This window comes from Prionailurus viverrinus, chromosome D3 (genome assembly GCF_022837055.1).
Source record: "Prionailurus viverrinus isolate Anna chromosome D3, UM_Priviv_1.0, whole genome shotgun sequence".
Taxonomy (NCBI): domain Eukaryota; kingdom Metazoa; phylum Chordata; class Mammalia; order Carnivora; family Felidae; genus Prionailurus; species Prionailurus viverrinus.
This window is the reverse complement of record NC_062572.1, coordinates 18,980,925-19,001,951: the sequence shown is the minus strand read 5'-3', so window position 1 is coordinate 19,001,951 and position 21,027 is coordinate 18,980,925. Positions and strand designations below refer to the sequence as shown.

General features: G+C 44.8%; 1 protein-coding gene across 18 annotated transcripts in view; it reads left to right on the top strand.

Moving 5' to 3' along the window:
* GIT2 (GIT ArfGAP 2) overlaps positions 1–20,671 on the top strand; it is a 52,103-nt gene extending 31,432 nt beyond the window's left edge. For 4 of the 18 annotated variants that reach the window (XM_047827971.1, XM_047827964.1, XM_047827970.1 and 1 more), the window contains 7 exons: positions 1,238–1,387; positions 5,074–5,322; positions 6,918–7,007; positions 10,979–11,061; positions 11,647–11,835; positions 16,553–16,616; positions 17,330–20,671. In XM_047827971.1, the coding sequence (XP_047683927.1) occupies positions 1,238–1,387; positions 5,074–5,322; positions 6,918–7,007; positions 10,979–11,061; positions 11,647–11,835; positions 16,553–16,616; positions 17,330–17,542 (1,038 nt within the window). In that variant the 3' untranslated portion in view covers positions 17,543–20,671. Of the gene's footprint in view, positions 1–1,237; positions 1,388–3,739; positions 4,517–5,073; positions 5,323–6,917; positions 8,026–10,978; positions 11,062–11,646; positions 11,836–16,552; positions 16,617–17,329 lie in introns of those variants that run through there. The other 14 variants (XM_047827969.1, XM_047827968.1, XR_007145827.1 and 11 more) reach the window with 13 other exon arrangements.
* Positions 20,672–21,027: the final 356 nt, after the last annotated feature.

Here is a 21,027-nt window from a genome sequence, read left to right as displayed (position 1 = left end):
CTGACACGGGCCACCACAGGCCCCGTGCTGAGAGAGTCTAGGTGGAAGGGAAGTCTTGGTAGCAGAGTAAACATGGGCCCAGGGAGAAGCAGTAGAGGCCTGGCCAGTTCACCCACTGCTGAGTCACCAGGACCTTACCCCAGATCTGGCCCACAGAGGGGCTCAGCAAACGTTTGAGAACAGGTGGACAGGAAGACAAATAAACAGTGATAAGTTGGATGTGTGCAGTGGGGGTATGGACTTAAAAAGGATGTGTCCAGAGCTATCCAGCTCACACGACTGTAAGAAGGGTGGAGCCCCTGGCAGATGCAGGGGATGCGGAGGGGACAGCAGAGGTCACTTGCCCCATCTTATCCGCCTCTGTCCAGTGTCCCTGAAGCACCAGATTCAGTCAGAGCAAAAGCCAAAGTCATGACCAGATCCTACCAACTGGCTTCTTCCTCTCTGCCTTGCACACCCACGCCCTCTAGCTGAGCTCTGCTGCTGGCTAGAACGTTCCTCCTCCGGACAGTCACTCAACTACTGTCCTTCCACTTGACTAATGTCCTTCTGGCTGTTACTCATGTCTCACCTACCCAAAGGCTTATCTCACCTGCCTTATTAAAACGCACCCACTTCACCCCTACTTCTCTCCCCGGCCCCTTACCCTGCTCCATATTCTCTTTTCCACAGCACTTGTCATCTTCTGTCTCTCTCCCACTCTGCTGGGGTGCAAACACTGTGGAGGGATCTTTGTTTTCCCTTTTTACATATCCCAAGTCCCTAGAACACTGCCTGATGCTCAATACAGATTGGAATGAAGGAATTACTGAAAGAACGAATTTTTAAAAAGAAAAGGAGGGTACCTGGCTGGTTCAGTTGCCTGTGACTCTTGATCTTGGGGTTGTGAGTTCGAGCCCCACATAGGGTGCAGAGATTACTTAAAACCTTTAAAGAAAAAGGAATGGGCAAGAGAAAGTCAGGCAATACCAGAAAAATGCACTGAGAGAGTCATCGTCAGACTGGATTTAGGGCTGCACCTCCTGTTCTGTTAGAAAATATCGACTCTAGTATTTTTCAAGTATTACAGTAATTCTACCTTTATGTTTTATTTTTGCATTACTCCCTGAAGGCTTGATTTGGTTTGATTAACTTTGCAGTCCAGCTGGCATGGTCAGACTTTAGAAATTCTTTAGCTGTGAGTCTTGAATGTTATCATCATCTCCGATTGTGAACATTTTCCCCAATTTATTTTTAGAGCCTAGATTCAGATTTATCAGATGGACCAGTCACTGTGCAGGAATTTATGGAGGTCAAAAACGCTCTAGTGGCTTCTGAGGCCAAGATACAACAGCTAATGAAGGTGAATAACAACTTGAGTGACGAGCTGAGAATTATGCAGAAAAAGGTAACATGTCAATAAATGCCAGGATGATTGACTCTTTAACCCTGTAGCATAAGGAAGAATCCCAGGCACGATGCTTGTGGGCAGAGGGGGAGAAAAGCAGTTATTGTAACAGACCTAAGACCCTTTGGCCAAGCTGTCTTTGTGGAAGCAGTGTGTATTTGGAGTTCAGACGAAGTGGTTTTGATGGGAAATAAATCCAGAGTGAATTTCCCAAGTAGTTGACACGTAATAACCTAGTTGCGGCCACCTTTGCACTACTCCGTGCTCCCTGGGAATCTGCATGCCCTTCCAGGGATGCAGTCCTTGCTGTTTATTGCTCCTTCTAAAGACTAATCACACCGTGAAGACAGAGTGGACAAAAGCCCTGGACAGGTGTCTGTGCTGACCAGCACTCCGTGCAGGGGCTGTCATCCCTGCTCACTCTTAGTCTCAGTTGTTACCCACCAGCTCCAGCAGCCCCATCCCACACCCCCGCTCTGTTTTCCACCGGTACTTCTAATTTATGATATCCTCAGAGCCTACAGCAGGGCCTGCCACAGAGTAGGCACTCAGTAAATACAAGAAAACATTTTTCATGTGCATGAGTGAGAGCTGTACAAATCCCATTTGTCTGGCATTTTCTCATTCACTCCTTTTTGGGAGAGTGAGAAATATATGAACATATTAATCTCTAAAAGGAGTGTGGCTAATAGTAGCAAGGAATATGCTTAAGAGGGGGGTTATGGACATAACTCTTTACGAGAAGGCTAAGAAAAGGAAGTTTTAAAAATTCTCAATTCTGTCCAAGACTTTGTGGGTGCTATTACCATCATTCAATTCTCTACAAGATGAGATTTTGTACGCTTCCCTTAAGCAGAAACAAAACAAAGTATGTGTCTGTGCCTTAATTCTGTCATTGGAAGAGTAGTGTTTCAGAATCATTATCAAGAACAGAGGACAAGGTTCGCTCCCTTTGTGACTGGGCCCTTTCCAGTGACGCTCCCTAAAGGAAGGCCAAAGAACTAAAAAGTCTGTCCCCTCTGCCTGTCAAGGACAGGCACCGCAGTGCACTCTCACCTGGGGCTTGGTCTAGAATTCTTTTGATGTTGAGATCTAGACCTTTTTTTTTTTTAGAAAAATGTTCCAAACCTACAATACTGCCTCAAGATCAACCAGATTTCTATCCAACACCTGTTCTGTGCCAGCCTGGCCCTGTCTAGGGCTGGTGTGCAGCCATGAACAAGGCAGACCAAGAGCCCTTTTGCTGTGTAATCATAGAGGGCTTACACTTCCTCTGTCTTTTCTGAAGTAGCTTCTATTTAATGAATTATAGTTTGTCCCATTAACTGAACTAATAAATTTGTTGAGGTGACTCTTTCTGAAACATGACGACTTTGCCAGTATAAATCAGTCTGCTAAGCATCACCTTTTTTTCATTTTCATTTTTTTTTCTAAAATACTCTTTTAGTATTTATAGAAGTCACCAGAGATAACCTCGTATCTTTGAAAACAAATGTCTTGAACCTTGAGAAATGCAGAATGAAATTATTTGCCATTGCTCATGGATTATCTCCTCAATTCTTAGAAATGCTCTTGATTTCTGGAACTATTGAATTATCTGTAAGTTTTCATTACCTGTTACACTCCTTCCAAACAAAAAGTATGATCTGATTCTTATTAAGATTGGCATCAATCAAATTTATTCTAGAACATCTCTAAATACAGAGGACTAAAATTTTTTGAAATCAAGACAAGGAACTTGTGCTCATCAAAACACATTCAAGTAAAATCCACGCTGGTTGTTTTAGAGGCATGAAAAGCGTTAAGATGAAGTTCCACGTTTCAAGACCTTGTCTAAAAAACCCTAAGGGAAGGTTTTTACACAGACACATGACCAGACACCCCAGTTGCTCATCCAGAGGCATGTGTCTGTTCTCCTCACTCCCTGCACTGCGTCCGTTTCACTTTAGGATGGGGGCTCTCTAATAAATAGTTTGACAGGCACCTTATGCCTGCCTCTGTCCTGGAATGTAGGAATTTTCAGTGGCTGCTTATCACTTTGCAGCTGTTCTTTCTTTGGAAAGCAAGTCGCAGATAGAAATTATACCCTGAAAGCCTTTGTGGTATAGAAGCAATCTGTCTGCCATTCTTTAGTGGATCACATATAGAAAAAAAACAAGAAATGAGGGGATTTCTGTGGCAGAAGCAGTAAGTCAGACTGTCACAAAAATTTGGCACTATGACTATAAAGTATGTAGAATTTGCTTATTTTGCAAAGATGTGTTGGTTTTGTTTCAAAGTTAGGTAAACGTTCTTGTATATTTATAGTTGACAAAGTAGCATGATTTGTATCTGATCTTTCATATTTAACAGTTGCTTGGAAAAGATGCTAATTAATGAAGAGGAGCAGCCACTATTGGTGTATTTTTCACAGATCGGTGCTTTCTAAATAAAAATTGAAAGTAACTCGTAACCCTGAGTGGGCTTGCTATTGAGAAAGTAATGATCTTCTGGTGCAAATACATTTGCTTGCGGACTTAAGCCTTGGCCCTGGTGGGGAATTTGGTCAGAGTTTACAGTCTCTGTCAAAGAGTAGACAGCTGAACTTACACCACCCCCAGCTTATAAATTGTCATGGAAGATGAAGGAGCACCAGAGAGGAAGGACACTGTGCAGGACTGGACTCAGTTAATTGTGTTTGAAATGCCAGACGCTAAGGAGTGACACGATTCCTTGCTGACCCCCTAACTCTAATTCATCAAACACCATGAAGCAGCCTGCATGTGAGGAATGGAAAGAGCAATCAGGGTCTCCAAGTGACAGCCTCTAACTAAAGTAGGGTGGTGCCAGGCACATTAGAGTGTTTAAAGCTGACACTGCCATGGTCGCGTTTTTGAGTGACAAAAGCCAAAGGAGAGCGAAGCCAGGTATCCCGGCCCTGGCGGAAAGATGACCGATCACCAGAGGGAAGCACGCGTGCTACGTGGAGCATTCAGACGAAGATGTTAACGTAGTTCGATAGGCCTCCAGTTTTCTTCGTGATATGTTAATATAGCAAACGTACCGTGATTCAGTTCCCTCTCTTTTTTAAAAGTGCTAAATTGTTTGGAATATCAAGAGTATTCTGCAATAAAAATTTATTGATCCTAATTTTCCTTGTTGGCTTTTTGGGAAGCAGTAGCTCATCTGATTTTTCATAAGCTGAACTTCACTGTCTTTCTTGCTTTGCAAAGCAACCCTGGTTATCTCTGTGCTGCTTCCATGGTGTCTGCTGGCATTTTTGGCATTTGCAAATCGCTCAGGAATCATTTGAAAAGCGAGTTACCTAAGTGACGTCTTAATGATCTCAAACTCTTGCTTGAAACAGCCTAAGAACACTCCAGAATACAGCTTGCCCACAAACATTTCCCAGGCCCACCATGACCAGTTTTTAAGTAGTTAGACATTTCGTTTTTAACAAGTCCAAACTGCAACTTTGCCACAATGAGAAACTAAGCTGTTTAATTTGCTGAAGTGATGAAGTGAGTTGATTGCGTGTCGCTCATTCTAGGAGAAAGAGTTCTCGTTTGTAGTTGCTGTAACTTTCGACCCAGCTAGCCGTTACTGTTCTTACTGTTTAAAGCTGGTAGTTGTATGCGTTTACTTGGTGTTTGCTTTTTCTGCTTGCTGTAGAAAAACACCGTCCCACTGCCAAACATTTCTTTCAGCTTCAAACACTCCAGAGTGAAAATTCGAACCTCAGGAAACAGGCCACAACCAATATATATCAGGTGCAAACTGGTTCTGAGTACACAGACACTTCCAACCACTCTTCCTTAAAGCGACGTCCGTCTGCCCGGGGCAGTAGGCCCATGTCCATGTACGAGACGGGATCAGGTCAGAAACCATATCTCCCAATGGGAGAAGTGAACCACCCCGAAGAGAGCAGGACGAGACTCCAGCCTTTCCCCGCGCACGTAAGTAACACCACTGGCGCTTCTGCTGTTCACTCTCTGTCCATCCTGACCGTTGCTTTCTCTCTTCTGAACCAGCACATCCCCGTGTCTCTGCTTTGCCAAACTAGGCTAGGAGAGTTATCCTTGTGTTTGCTGTATTAACATGTCAACAGATGCTTGTATTCCCACAAGCAGATAGGGCCGTTGGCTGAAAGTTTCCCAACAAAGTTTGGGACTCTGGCTCTTGTTCAGCTCCTCTCCCTCTGCTCTCCCTCATATCCATAATACCTTTCCCAGCCAGCCAGTACTGGAATGTTCTTTGTAACAAGCTTCCTTCCCCACTTCTAAAAACAAAAACAAATTATGAAGGTCACCAGCAAAAGTGCTGTCTTCTTTGAGGTAGACAGGCACTTGCCCCTTTATGAAATGGAGCCCTTAGAATTCAAGGTGCTTCCCTGCTCCTCCCGGTGGGCAGGTCTGGAAGCCTCTGGGCCTCCGCAGCCTCTCCGCGTGTGGTCAGCCTGCCTGCTTAACTTCTGTACCCCCTTGTCCCCTTGGTGGAGAAAATGTGGCTTTGTCATTTCACACAAATGAAATGTAAAAACTCTACACTGGTTTTACAAGGATTGTATTCCAAAGATTGTGTTCCGTAACAGGCTGCTAACAATCTTATTTTACAGTGGGATGAGTATTGTGTTGTGAGGTTTTCAAATATTACATCTGTCTTGGATTATTTTTTAAAAACCCATGTTTTGACAGGACGCTATAGACATTGGGAACTTCTGTTTTTTCAGAGAGTAGTCTTTATCGTTTCAAATGTGAAAGTTACTATTTCTTCAAATTTTATAGGAGTTTTCAAAAAATTCTCAGAGTAAATGCAGAGTAAAGGATATGGTCTAGTAAATTAAACCCTAGTTTAATTTTGTCAAGCTTTAGTGTGGTAAAATTTCAGTGATGTTATATTGTGATTAGGTCTCCTTTATTTCAAGTTTTTAAGTTGTTTGGACCAAAACATTCTAAGGCAATTGATTTGATACATTTGGTGTCATGGAAATGCCATTGAACTAACGGAAGAATCTTATATTTGTTTAGCTAAAAACAAAAGTTAGGAAAAGCCACTTTGTCAGTTTTCATAGTATACTTTTTTACTTTAGAAACACTTAGAATGTGATGTCACTTTATTGCAAAAGTTCTGTATCTGTATTGAAGAGTAGATTTATAACATAAACCAACTTAACCATTTATATAGTTTCTCATTTCCTGTATGTCCTGATTAAAAAACAAATACTTGTTTAGGCTATCCATTAAAAAAAACTATTGACAAAATTCATAAATTATGCTAGGTGTTCTCTTTTCTCTTATAGAAAAGTAGCTTTATAAATTCTGAGTAATTTCTGGGAGGTATCTCACTAAAGGAGTAAACATTTCTGGGGACCTGTCATCAGCTAACATGGCAGTCAGCCTGCCTGTCACAGAAATTTCAGCACTGATCTCACGTAGTGAGTTGCTGTTTAGGATTCTTTGACCAGGAAACCCCAGGCTGAAGCCAGGGTAGGTGGTAGGGATTTTTGTTTGTTTTGTATTTTCCCCGAGCGTGTTTCTTTTTCCCCTTCCAGATCGGGAGGAGTGCGCTTGTGACCTCCTCTTCGTCTCTGCCTTCCTTCCCCTCCACACTTTCCTGGTCGAGGGATGAAAGCGCCCGAAGGGTTAAGTACACTCTGACCTGTCTGCTCTCTGGAGGAGGGGCAGTGCTCCTGGGCGCTTTGTGCTTCCCCTGGCCCTCCTGTCCCTCCACTAACTGCCCTTCTGTCCTGCATGAGGCAGTGCTCACCCTGGTGTCTCAGCACAGTGGCGCGCAGGCACACGCACACGCGCATGTCTGTCCGAAGCGGTCTCCCTTTGGTCTAACCCAACGTTGCTCAGTTTCCCTTAATATTTAACAGTGTTTGCAGTTCACCCTATAACATTTATTTGAAACACACGGTCTTTTTAAACCTTCAGAAAATTAGCTGGGCTGCTGGTTAAATATTGTAGCAAGGCAAACATGTCAAATTTGTCCAGAGCAACAGTTATCAGATATTTGGACCAACTGAAACACTAAGACATCATCATGCTTTTTTTTTTTTTTTAACCTGTTGCATTTTTTATGTGAATGCCATACCTGACGTACCCAGGTGTTGCAGTCCCTGTGTCCTACATCAGGATTGCAACATGTGGCAGCATTGGAGGTGTAGGCGGCTGTTAGTATGAAGCTGTTCACTTGATGAGTTGGTCAAGGCCAGCTTGCTGATGTGTAATTTACATTCTCAGTAACCACACATGATTCAGGTAAGCTCTTTTAGAGTAGGCAGACAGCAGTGTCTGTTAAGCACCTCCTCCACACCCAGCCTCTTGGTAAGTCAAAGGGTCCTAGGGACTCCCTGCTCCCAAAGGCACCGTCAGTTTAAAAAATCCTTTCCTGGGCCACCTGACTGGCTCAGTTGGAAAAGCGTGGGACTCTTGATCTCAAGAGTCCTGAATTTGAGCCCCACGTTGGGTGTAGAGACTACTTAAATTTAAAAGAAAAAAAAAAACTTAAAAAAAAAATCCCTTTCCTGCACAGAGTGCATGATGGTAAGCTGGGATCATGGTGGAGAGAGCATATGCTTTGATGGCCTGAGTTCAGGTCATGGCTCACTCTTTCTTTAATAGAAGGATAGTGTAACCAATCCTAGAGGAGGGAAGGTGGCTGTGCGTGAGGAGCTACCCTCACAGATAGGGTGGGGTTTGCACTGGGCCTTTTTCCATTCCCTCCACATCAGTAGGAATGACAGAGTGGTTCTTTCCCACTGCAGGTGCCATATGGCTCATCGGGGCCCTTTGGGGCTCTCTTCCGCACTTGGAGGTAGTCTGTTGAAAAGCAATCTTGATGTACAATACTGAGTCTTGGCAGTTCTGAACTGCGATGTTTTTATTATGGTTTTTTTCGGTTAAACTAAGGGACAGTTAAATAGAAATGAAACCTCTCCTTTGAAATTTTGTTAATAAGAGTCAAGTAGACCTCTTTTGCCCACTGGGAGATTTGTCTTTTAAAAAGTCTGTCGTCTTTGGTAGTTTTGAGAATCCTTGCAAGGACTGCTTGCTGAGACAGTGTTTTATACAAGATTAACAGTTACATCATTGAAACTGATAATCTTGATTATTCCTGACTGCTTCTTTATGAGTTTAGGTATTTATGGCATGTCTGTATTCAGAGACAACTGCACATCTGTTCAGTAAACTGAACCAGCACCAGCTAGAAGGTAACTTTTCTACTAACAGCTTTGAGAGAGCAGCACTTTGAACTAATAGGTCTTGATCTTAGCTCTGCATGTGTACAGTAATTTTCATAAAATTAAATGCTGGCTAATTTGAAATCCTGTCCTGTGCTTTTGTTTGACAACGATGAAAGACTGAATCCGTAAGTAACTGATTTCCTGGATGGTTACTGCCATATGTTGTTTTCTGTGCTTGAGGAACGTTTCCTGAGTACTTTCATTAGATATATGAGTTGTTACTCTTCTAAAATGTTTAAATGAGACCTGGTGCTTTTGTTAATCGTGGGGTAATGCATTTGATTTGTAATTATCACATTTACCTCAAGGAAAGCAAAAAGATTGATTATAAAAATGTGAGATTCTCTGGGTTTAATTCTGTTTTCTAGATATTTCCACTGGAGCAGCTCTGGATGAATTTTCTAGAATAATTATTTAAGTGCAAGTTTTTTACATTTCATTTATGTATGTGTGTGCATGTGTGTGTGTACGGACACACTCACGCACATACATACACTCATCCTTGTATGTGCATATATAAAAACTAAAGGAAAAGAAATTTAAAGATTAAGCATTCCCTGTGAAAGGTAAGATGGGGTATTTTTGTTTGCTTGTTTTGGGGGAGCTTTTTTTAGATCACCTCTGGAAGAGCCAGCTGTCCCCATTCCCTGCACTAGGTACAGTGCCTAGCTTTGGTCTTCCAGCTACACTTGTAGTGGTCAGTAACTCACTGATAGATTCATAAGGCCAGGTCAGAATAAGGCAGCGGTTGAAGTAGAACTGCTTACTGATAGTAAACACAGGGATCTGGAAGGTTGTAGATTTTATAGAACTCAGCTTTACAGACTCTCCTATGGCACCAAGCCAGTATTTTAAATCATTTGCCAGATGCGTTTGAGTGGGAGAAATATGAGTTCACGTTGAATTTTAGGAGCCTAGCAAGTACCTTATCTTAGAGTGGCTAGGACCAAATAGAGCCCTCAGAAAAGTGGAAAAACCTCAGCCCACAGAAGAAAGGAGCCCTTGCCCTGGGAGGAGGAAGAGAGGCTATGGGGAGAGTAAAGCAAAATGTGGTGTGAATAAGGAGTCTTTCTCCACTCTGGGGCTGACGGTCTTGCCTGTCTGCATCCGGCCTTCAGAGGGCCAAGCAGCATTACCAGCAAGGAGCAAATAATTGGACCTTATATAGACTCTTAAAACTGGCCAATTCTGTGGTAGCCATTTTTTTTGGGATGAAGCTACAAGGTCTCCATAGGTTTAAACAAGGGTCTTAGTTTACAGCTGTATCTTTAGCCACATTTTATTGCATCATTGATAAAATTCCTTAGTCACATGATTAACTTGGATTAAATTCAGGTATAAAGGTGGAAATCGCTCATATTTGTATTTTGCAAGGTAATCAGGTTAGGTTTTGAATCAGCTTCCACTGATACCTGTTCTAGATGAAGAAATTCTCAAGCACTATGGATAAAATAAATACTGAGGGGAAATTATGTTTATTAAACACTCCAGAACTAACATAGTCTCCTTCAGAGAAAGGTGTTCCCCTTCAAATTCTGTCACCCTGGAAGGCCCTGTACTTTGCCATGCTGCCATTTGCCCAAAATATTTTTAGGATCCCTCTTTTGAATCTGTGCACCATTTCTTTGATCTCCACAGTTGCATCAGATATTTATATTCTAAGAGATAGATTTTTTTGGGAAACATAAAAGTGGTTGGAGACCAAGTGTCGTGCCGGGTTAACCCATTTTGGTTCACAAACGACATGTAGCAGTAAGTTAATAGTGCTAGTTTTCTTGTGTGGCTCGTATAAACTGTCTCTGAGGGCAGTTCTTAGAGAGCCCTAAATGTTTGGAATGGTGACAGTCGTCAGGGCGCAAGGCATGGAATAGTGGAGGTGGTAGGAGACAGGACCTAGGTTCTCGCTGCTGGGTTTCTGCTGACTCTGTGGCACTGGCTTTGTCCCCCAGCTCTTTGGCCCTTCATTTTCTCATCTGGTATTAGAGTAGATAATCTACAGCTGGCTTCCAGTGCTGGCGGTCTCTGGATATGTAAGTGGTGGCCTGTGCATTATATTATAGTTAAACTCCATATTCCTTAGAGAACCAAACACGGGTGTTGCCTTGCATGTCTGTGTTAGTTTATACCAAGGATCTGTTTATGGAGTTGCCACTGAGCTAAGAAGAAAATGGTGCCAAGAAAAAGAGAAACCATTTCTGGGTCTACTATTCATCTTTTACTAAATTTTCAATAAAGGGTTGGCTCCTGGCCCAAGTGAGATCTGGGCCACAAAGGCCCCGTGGCCTAACAGGTAATGATTCCTAGGCAAAGCTCCCAGATGTCTTGTACTCAAAACTAACGGGTGTTGCCTTTTTCTCTCTCAGGCATCCAGGCTGGAGAAGCAGAACAGCACGCCTGAAAGTGACTATGACAACACCCCCAATGACACAGACCCGGACGACACAGGGTACTGTGTGGGAGGACTGCCCTGGGGCGGGCTCTCAAACCTGAGACCTAGTGGCCATGCTTAGGGGATACAATTCATCCCCCACGTGTCTCCACTCTGTGTTCAGACCCATAAGGTCATGAAATATGGACGCATAAATTCATAGTCCAACCTCTTATTCCATATTTACCCTAGGGGCCTGTTCTTTTACCGGCCGGTCACAGACCGTCTCTGAGTGTCTATAGTGTGCTTAAAATCGGTATCTTAAGTCAACATCAGGTCGCATTCTATGCTTATACCCCAAGGGATGAGCTGGATTAGGGATGGCTTAATGACAGCACCTCCTCCCTGCTGCCATCTTTACCCTTTCTCCGGGAGTCATAATTTCCAGCCCCGTGGTAGAATGAAACAGCCGCCCCGTGAGCTGTGGCCGCCTGTTGTTGACACAGCCTCACCGTGAGTCCCCTGCAAGACAGGATAAAGGAAACCACAAGACACAAGAGCAGCCAGCTCATGCAGCAGCAGATGCACATGCAGTGGCTCCTAGAAGCAGAGCAGCAGCTCATGAGCACCTGTCACAGCAGGCCACTTCTTTAATGTTGGCAGGTCAGGCAGAAAAGGAAGGCAGAGGAGTGTGGTGTGGCAAGGCGATGGCTCAGTACCAGATACGGCAGAACCCCACGCAGCCCCAAGCCCCATCCTCCCCAGCACGGAAGACGTCATCCGGAAAACTGAACAGATCACCAAAAATATACAGGAGCTCCTACGAGCAGCTCAAGAAAATAAACATGACAGGTAAGGAGGTTTGAAAATCCTGCCCGGAAAAATGGACATGCTTTGCAAGAGAGGCTGCTCCATTAGGAACAGGGATTTTTTTTTTTTTTCCCAATATACTGATTTTTTTTTTTTTTTTTTTAAGATTTTTTGAAAATTCAGGTTTACACAATAGGCTTAAGAACAGATTTGTAGATTTGGGTGGTGAGTTTTTTTTAACATGATGTTTTCAATTTTCTGCATTCTTATGAAGGGCTCTGGAAGCAGATGCCTCTAGAAGTAAAATTGCAGCATGGTTTGGGTAGTGATATTGCTGGTGCTGGATGGTGAGGGGCAAGAAGCTGCTCCTTAGGGCTTGCCGTTGATTCTTCCAGCCACTGTGCTCCCTGTGTGTGCCCTTGCTAGAGTTGAGTTGGCTGGCATAAAAGGTATCTTTTTTTTTTTTTCTTAGTGTTTATTTTTGAGAGAGAGAGAGAAAGAGCATGAGTGGGGGAGGGGCAGAGAGAGAGGGAGACACAGAAGCTGAAGCAGGTTCCAGGCTCTGAGCTGCCAGCACAGAGCCCGACGTGGGGCTTGAACTCACAAACCGTGAGATCGTGACCTAAGCCGAAGCCAGACACTTAACCGACTGAGCCACCCGGGCGCCCCTGGCATAAAAGGTATCTTGGCATGAACTTGATTTCTTAGGCCTCCCTTGTGTGCATGTATGTGTGTTCATGCGTGTACGCGTGCATAAACATCTAAGAAACAAGTGGTTTACAAATAACAATTGACCTAATCGTCACCTGCGCTCCTGAAATGAGATTCATCTTACTCTGAGCAGAACCATATCCTGCAAAGTTATTTCTTCCGGTGGAGAAGGGACTGGCTCTTGTTCCAGCTCATCTTTTTGTTCCCTGAGCACAGGTTCTCTGAGAACTAGTGGTGGGTCGTTAACTGTCCTGAGCAGTGTCCTAGTTTCACATGGCCAGCCGCATCTGGACACACTCATGAAGCATTTAACATCCTCCCATTGGGTTTAAGAAAGCAGCAGAGGTCCGTCGAAACCCCAGAACGATCTCACTGTTTTCCGTAGGTCAGTAAAGTTTAGTGCTCGGGTGAAGAGGTCCTTTGCGTGCAGTGCAGTAACAGAAGTTGTTCAGGGGACACGGGTACTGCTCCTCCTTGGTCCTCTCTGTTCTCTCCTTCCACATAAAGATGGGCCAGAATCTTTTGCCTTCTCTGTGTTCCCGGTATCGCCAGGCTAGACTGCCCTGCTCTCCCCTTTCCCTTTTTTCTCTGCAGTTCTGACTTTCCCTAATGTCACTGTTTCCTACTTGGTGAGAAAGGAGCAGTCTGTGTTCAGTGAAGGATGAGCGTTTGTCCTCCTGGATGGACTGCTGGAGGGTCCTCAGAGGTCCATGGGAATTAGGCGGCTGTTTATCTCCCTCCTTCTCAGGCAGCCTCTTTATCACACACTGCTCCTCCCCATCCCCCGCACTCCACAAGCTGCCGGTGCTTACCAGTTGACAACAGATTTACTTTAGTTCACAAGTACCATGCTTGTATTTCAGACAAACAAAAAAAATATGTTTACGTTGCATTGTCAAAAATAGAAACATCTGCCTGGAGGCCATTTCTGTCCTCAACCGAAAGAAATACGGTGCTTGGCACAATTGGGGAAGTTCCACCCCCCACACCTTTTTTTTTTTTTTAAGACGTATAAATCCATGCAAAAACATGAAGATCTGATTTTCTTAAGACCCTGAGAGGATGATGCAGAGTTTAATCATTAGTTCACTCTTTTTAGTTTAAATCAGAATTGACCTAGAGAATTTATGTTTTACGAATTGCCCACTGCTTTACTGAAGTCTGTGGTTACTTAACATGTGCGAGACACTTTCATTTATAACTCTGAGTTGTACTGATTAAACCCACGCCTTTTCCTCCTATTTTCTCCTCTTGTTTATCTGTCACCTGTGCTCACTCTGAGTAAACCAGCAGCCCATGCGGGCACACTCAGGCTTTGCCCCTGTCCCTTGAGCCTAGCAAGCTGCCCACAGCTTTCTCTGAGTCTGGTGTCCACCCTGAGCTTACAGCCCCACTCCTGGTCCGTCTCTGTCTCTTTCGCATACACACACATGCACACACTATTAGACCTCACAGTATGCACACAAGCCTTCTTTGAGGAAAGATAAGAGCTGGAAGTTGTGAACATGAACTTTCTCCTTACTCTGTGCATGCTTGCTTTTGTGGTTCATTGAGGACATCCTAAAGTATTTCATACTGAGTGAGTTTTGGGGAGGTATCCTTAGGAAAAGCAAGGCGTCCCTGCTTCTGTGCAGCAAGGGGAAGGTTGAATTCTATTTTGGAGTCAAAATGAAGATGTTAACCAGTGTTAATGTAATGGGCATGTTGGTTTAAGTAACATTTAGGCCTGAATCAGTGGCTGCTATAAGAGGGTCTTTTTCTGAGCATTTGTGTGACCAGATGGGTCGTTGCCCCTTCATATTTACAAGTGAAATAACCCCTTCTGTGTGGGCCATTTTGTTACTATGTGGTGTGTGGTTCTAATTGCTTGCAAAGGTAAAAGTCAGGATTTCCCATTTGAAAGTATTTTGGGATAATATAAACCACTTTCTGGAAATGTAATGATTTAACTAAAACATAGCCAGTCTTAGTTAAAACAGTTTTTTTTTTTCAATTTTTTTAAACGTTTATTTGTTTTTGAGAGACAGAGAGAACAGAGTGTAAGCTGGGGAGGGGCAGAGAAAGAGGGAGACAGAATCCATAGCAGGCTCCAGGCTCCGAGCTGTCAGCACAGAGCCTGACACGGGGCTCAAACTCAACTGACCTCGAGATCATGACCTGAGCCCAAGTTGGATTCTCAACCGACTGAGCCACCCAGATGCCCCAGTCTTAAAATAGTTTTGAGACTAGATTTCTTACAAAGATGAAGTACAGAGGTGCTTATGACAGTCTTTAAGCAGAAGCTAACTTCATGACTTAAAAAATGGGGAAAGAATGTTAGTTGTTAGGCTGGATGCTGAACAGGATTTGGTTCCATCTTGGAAGGGAAATTTTTAAACAGCCACATGGGTGCTTGTGGAAGGCCAAACCTGAATATTTGCACTGTATTTCCTAACATGCCACCAACAGGCTACCAAAGAGCTTTTCCCATATCGCATTTCCCTTTTGGGCTCTGTGGGTCAGCTCTCCCAGAAACAAAACCCAAGCCTGGGTGGCAGTGTGCTGTCTCAGAACTGTTGTTCAGTCTCATCTTCAGTCTGTCTTTTCTCTGCAGTAGTAGTTTGTAAAACATACTACTCAGGGCAGAAGCCTAACGTTTTTAAGGTGCAGGAAACTAGCCTCATATGTCGCATATTACAATATCAAGAATAAGAATCCTGAATGAAACCGAAGTCTCCATTCTTCCAGTTCCCATCACCTGAGAAGTCAGAATCATTAGTCACGAGTGGAAAGAGGCTTGCTATAAAGAAAGACGTAAATCTGTTGTGTCTCTGATCCCAAGAGAGGACTGTGATGTGTCAGTGAGAGGCCCAGGCCCAGGTGCTGGACAGCCGGGTTTGAGCTCAGCTGTCTCTCACCAGTGGTGGGACCTTGGGCAAGTTCTCTCCTTCTCCAGGCCTCAGTTTGCTCATTTGAAAAATGGGTGTGTTAATAATACCAGCCTCATAGGGCCATTGGGAGGAGCACATGAGTCTCCACGAAGTGCTGAGAACAGAGTTGGCACTCCATCAGTGTTCCTGAAGCCTCAGCTCTCAGACTGTCATCTAGGGGGTCCCTAGGAGGCCAGGCGGCCTGGTGGAAAGGATGAGGACAGGCAGAGCCAATGCGCTTTGTCTTCTTAGAGCTCATGAAGCGAGCAGAGAGAGTGCCGGCTGTGTTCATGGCTGCCTGTTACAAACAGTCATGGCAGCTTCATGAGAAAGTAGGTAAGTGTCTGATCCAGTATAAGAGCTGACTCAGTGTTTTCTCTTTACCCAAAGTAAAGCTTTCAATTCCCTAATGGTTGAGATGCATTTGAATAGAAGGAATTTAGAAGTGTCCTTCAGTTTTAACCAACATGTGGGTGTTGAGGTATAGGCTCTGGCTGTAATTTAAAAAAAAAATTTTTTTTTTAAATTAGTTCTCTTTATTTTTGAGAGGCAGAGAGAGACAGAGCATGTGTGGGGGAGGAGCAGAGAGAGAGGGAGACACAGAATCCGAAGCAGGCTCCAGGCTCCCAGCTGTCAGCACAGAGCCCAACACAGGGCTCGAACCCATAAACTGTGAGATCATGACCTGAGCCGAAGTTGGACACCAATTGAGCCATCCAGGTGCCCCAAGCTCCAGATGTAATTTTGAGAAATGTTTTCCAGTCCTTTATTTTTAAGTTCTGTGGCCTGTGCATGGGAATCCTTGTTTGTCTTTCAAGAAATTAGGGAGATGAAGCACCTGAAAAACAAATGACCTACTGGAGGAAGTGTGAATATCTTTATAGACTGTTCTGTGGCTTCCCCTAACTAGTCGTGTATGTCACCTACGTCCCATGTGTGGAGACTTTTTATCAGAATGAATGAACTTTGGAGAAAAGGTGTGGACCCTGCTTCTTTTGGGGTGACATCCACAGTGGGCTGTCTGCGGCCTCAGCCCCTTCGTGGGGGACATATAAATGGAACCCATTCTAGCCCCCTGGTACTCTCTGTCTCTGCGTTATTTCTGCTGTCTTTGAATAACCTCTTCAATATTCTTGCAGTTATATTCCCTGCTCAGAGAGGATACACGTAGCTGTTACTGAAATGGCAGCATTATTCCCCAAAGTAAGTCACTTCCTACTTGGTTCAGATCCCTTTTTCTTTTCATGTTTATTTATTTTGAGAGAGAGAGAGAGTGGGTGAGCAGGGGAGGGACAGAGAGAGGGAGAGAGAGAATCCCAGGCAGGCTCTGCGCTGTCATTGCAGAGCCTGACGTGGGGCTCAGTCTCCTGAACCACGAGATCATGAACCGAACCGAAATCAAGAGCTGGATGCTTAACCGACTGAGCCACCCAGGCACCCCAGTCGGTTCAGACCCTCTTAAATGAACTGAAAGAAATTTTCTCAGGACCTTTTATATTAACCTCTTTGTAGCATACGTTTTAAATATGCAAACATGGGAATAATTTTGTCCTACACGGATCTTGGTTTTAATAAGAATGTGTGAGCACCGTGCTAAAGGCAAAGCACTAATAGGTTAAAATGGTGTCTGGAATATTTCATCCAAGTGGATTAACATTGTCAAAAACCACCTCCGAATAGGATATCCTACTAAATTGACACTGCATGCACTTTGACCTTTGAGTGCAAGCACGTGGGCATCTCGCACACTGTGGGCCGGGCAGCTTGCCGTGTCCCGTGCGCTGCCTCTGGGGAAGGGCGTGACAGAACCGCCGTTTGCTGTGGAACAGCTTGAGCTGTCTTCACAAGAAGGCTCGTCCCCGCTCTTGGGCGTCCAGCCTGCAGTTCACGGCAGATGACTGTGTTCTTCCGTTTAGAAACCCAAGTCTGACACGGTGAGGACTTCCCTGCGCTTGCTGACGTCCAGCGCCTACCGACTTCAGTCAGAGTGCAAGAAGACCCTCCCGGGGGACGCCGGCCCACCCACGGACATCCAGCTGGTCACACAGCAAGTCATCCAGTGCGCGTACGACATTGCCAAGGCCGCCAAGCAGCTGGTCACCATCACCACCAAAGAGAACAACAACTGAGCAGCTTGGCACCAGCCCTCCTATTTTCTAGGCTTTTTAAAAGTCCAGTTTCAAATGCAGACGTGGAATTCTGGCAGTTTTTACAGAAACAGACATTCAATGAAAGTTTAAAACTGTTTTTAAGAAACTCAGTATTATTTTTGCATGTTTTCTAACAAAATTTTTGACTATTAATTTAACCCACTTGCCTTATTTTGTGCCTGTCTGCCAGTTTCCTCTCCAGTGTTCTGTTGTGCTGTCCGTGACTGTTGTTGAGTTGATGGTCATAGTCATTCAAAAGCATAGTTTCATTGTTTCAAGTTTGTTAGAACTTTTCCATCCCTTTAAAACTGCCCGTCTAGGGTTAAAACTATAAATGAGATATTTAGTGAAACATTTTCTGGAGAGAATTGGGTTAAAAAAAAAAAAATTCCACCTCATCTGTTCCCTACCAAGCATTGTGCAATAAGCGAGTTTTTCCACCCTAGTGCAGGAATCTTTAAGTTTAGGGTGTTTCCAAACATGGATGTAGAGAAAGGACTTTGCCACTCTCTAAAAGTAGCGTAACAGTCTAACTTGGAAACAATGGACTGCTCCATTTGTTTTACCTATTCTGTCTTGGTAGACGTTCTTTTATTTGATGTTTCTGTCTTGATCTTCTGTCTCTATTTTGCTATCATCCTGAAGTCTCCGTGGTGCCAGATAAGTACTCATCCCCCACGTCACGTGTCCTGTGGCCCTGTCCAGGTGGGAGTGCTGCCACATCATCACGCGTGGTTCAGGGTTCTGCCTTCTCACGGGAAACCAGATGTGTCATTCCAGATGTGCGGCAAGGAGGAGCCACGTCCCACAAGCCATAACTTACTCTGTGCCACCCCATTCAGATACCACTGCCATAAACCATGGGAAGAGAAATTAGCCGCTCCCTGACGTGGTAACATATGTCTTCCCCAGAACTCGATTACTCCTTTAACCACGAAAGCTTCGTCACATGGCCTGTTTGGTAAATCTCGTCACCTTTAAGGACTTCTCGTAAGGTAAGGTGTCTGCGGTCATCTGAGTTTGTTTCTCCTCCATTGTCTCGCTGGTACTTAAAAATGAGACATCCTCTTTCATGAATTCCTTAGAGAGTGTGCTCTAGCTGACCACCGGCTATCCCAAAGCTACAAAAGCACAGGTTTAGGTTCTGGAACATACTGACGTTGGTTTTTAAGCTACTGAAGAAAAGACCTTTCTTGTTCTGAATGCTAAAGCATGTTCCTGCCCCCGCTTATTGCGGCAGTTGCGTGGGTGTGGCTCAGACCCTGACCTAGACCAGAGGGGCCAGGCAGCATTGATGGAGATGAATGAAGTGAGCCAGGTGTAGAGCAGGGGCGGAGGACAGTCAGGGAGCAACGGTGCACCTGATGGGGACAGCAGCTCCCCGGCCTCACCCAGGCTGCCCTGTGGAAAAGTGGGCCCGAGCTGGCCGGAGCTTTGATTTTTTAAGAGACCCCAAAAACATGGATATTATTTGTGTCATTCCTCTGTTTATAAATGTTGGTGACTAAACATTCTCAGAGCACACGTGTGGGGGAACTGTGACCTCTGGGCTGCCAGCTCACAGCCTCTGCCCAGGGGTCCTGTCAGCTGCAGTATGAGGTCGCACCTGGTTTACCTCCGAGCCTTACCTGTAACGTGGCCACCCCTACCCTGTGTTAAGTTGCTTTGAGTCCTCATCTTACCCATGTATTCTGTCCCATAGTGCTCATACACGTGAAGAAGTCAAAGTAATCACAGTTGCCTAAATACGTGCTAAATAAGCCTGTGTTTTCACAGAACTGTTTGATTCACAAACATCTTTATAGCTTGACCGTATGCTGTCATGAAGGAAGCACCGTGATGGTGTTTGGTTTACTAAGGCCCAGCGTGTGGATGCTTTTGCCAGATTTTGCTACACTGAGTAGTGCGGGGAAAGGGTCCACATCTCCAAAAGACTCATCCACTTTTCTGCACAATCCTAAGTGCCATGTTCCTGTTGGATGCTGAGGGGATGCCTTCTACCTTAAATTAAGTTTGAGCCCCATCTGATAACCTTTGCTGCGTGCTGCACATACTTAGCTGTCCCTTCTCTTTCTTGCACACACCTGCCCTCATGTTGGGCCCATGCAGGGGCCTCGGGGAAGCCCGGTGGCAGTCCTGAGCTGGTGCCTCGGCCTCCCAGGGAGGGCGGGCTTCTAAATAATGAGTTGTCTGCGGTGGGTGCGGTGGCGTCTTCACTGGAACACTCAAGGACTGGTGACGGAGGACCTTGTCTCTGTGCCCCTAGACAAAGTCCAAGAGTGTGGGACCCAGAGAGCATCTCTGATTGTAAGAGCGGTGCAGACGTTTGCTCTGTCAACCCACAGTGCCAACGCCCCGAAGGAAGTTCTAGGTGGAGTGACGTGCATGACAGAGGGGCTGCCAGCCTCCCTTTGGTGCCCTGAACACTTCCTCACCTCTTCTGAGACCCAGTTCTGTTGTCTGAACGGCTGTTCACCATCTTTTGCACGTGTGTCCCGTAGCCTTGCACTAACGTCTGCGTTCTCTAAGGTCACTCGTCACTCTTAGTTCTCAAATCTTCCTCCCGCCCGAGCCGAGAGGACGGAGGTGCACTTTATGAAACTGGCGCTTGCTGAAGAGGAGACCGCTCCGCCCCGAAGCTCCTTTAGCTGAAGTCCTCCTCTGCCTCAGAACGCAAATAGTTCTTATTTGCCAAAGAACAGGGAATCGGGCCCAAAGATCAAATGCGGCATTTCATAAAATTGGAAGTGTAGACGCGCACCTCGGGAGCTGTTACCCCATGCCTCCAGGGATTGATGCTGCGGAACCAAGAGTGAGGCCAGCATGTGTCTGTCCACAGCGGCTGTGAGCTCCCCAATCATAGAATGTTCCTTCTTTCCTTGTCCCGGTGAAAGGCACCCTTTTTTTTTTTTTTACAAAAGAAAATGCTGCATAGGAAAAACGAAATGCCTTTTGTTCAGATGTGTTTTATCCATGTCACTCGTTATTCTGTACTTTTTGTGTTTATTGTACATTCTATTCCTGTAATTATTGTACAACCCTGTAAGCGTTGTAAAATCGTTTTGGAATTTGTGCCTGCTAGTTATGCAATAAACAGGCTCTATAGTGTCTTTGTGGTAATTCTGTTCACGTCAATGAGGTGATGTTTCCAGGTACTCTGTCAAAGTTTCAAGAAAGTTCTCCCATAACCTAATCTTTAATGAGACAGTAGTGAATATTTTTCTACCCCGGGGGACTCTTGTGAGTTTACAGGAATTACGACCTCTTTCCTCCTTGTGCTTAGCAGGTAGCTTTTTTTTTTTTCAATTTTTTTTTTTTAATGTTTATTTATTTTTGAGACAATGCGAGACACAGAGTGCAAGCAACGGAGGGGCACACAGAGGGAGACACAGAATCTGAAGCGGGCTCCAGGCTCTGAGCTGTCAGCCCGGAGCCCAACGCGAGGCTGGAATTCACGAACCGTG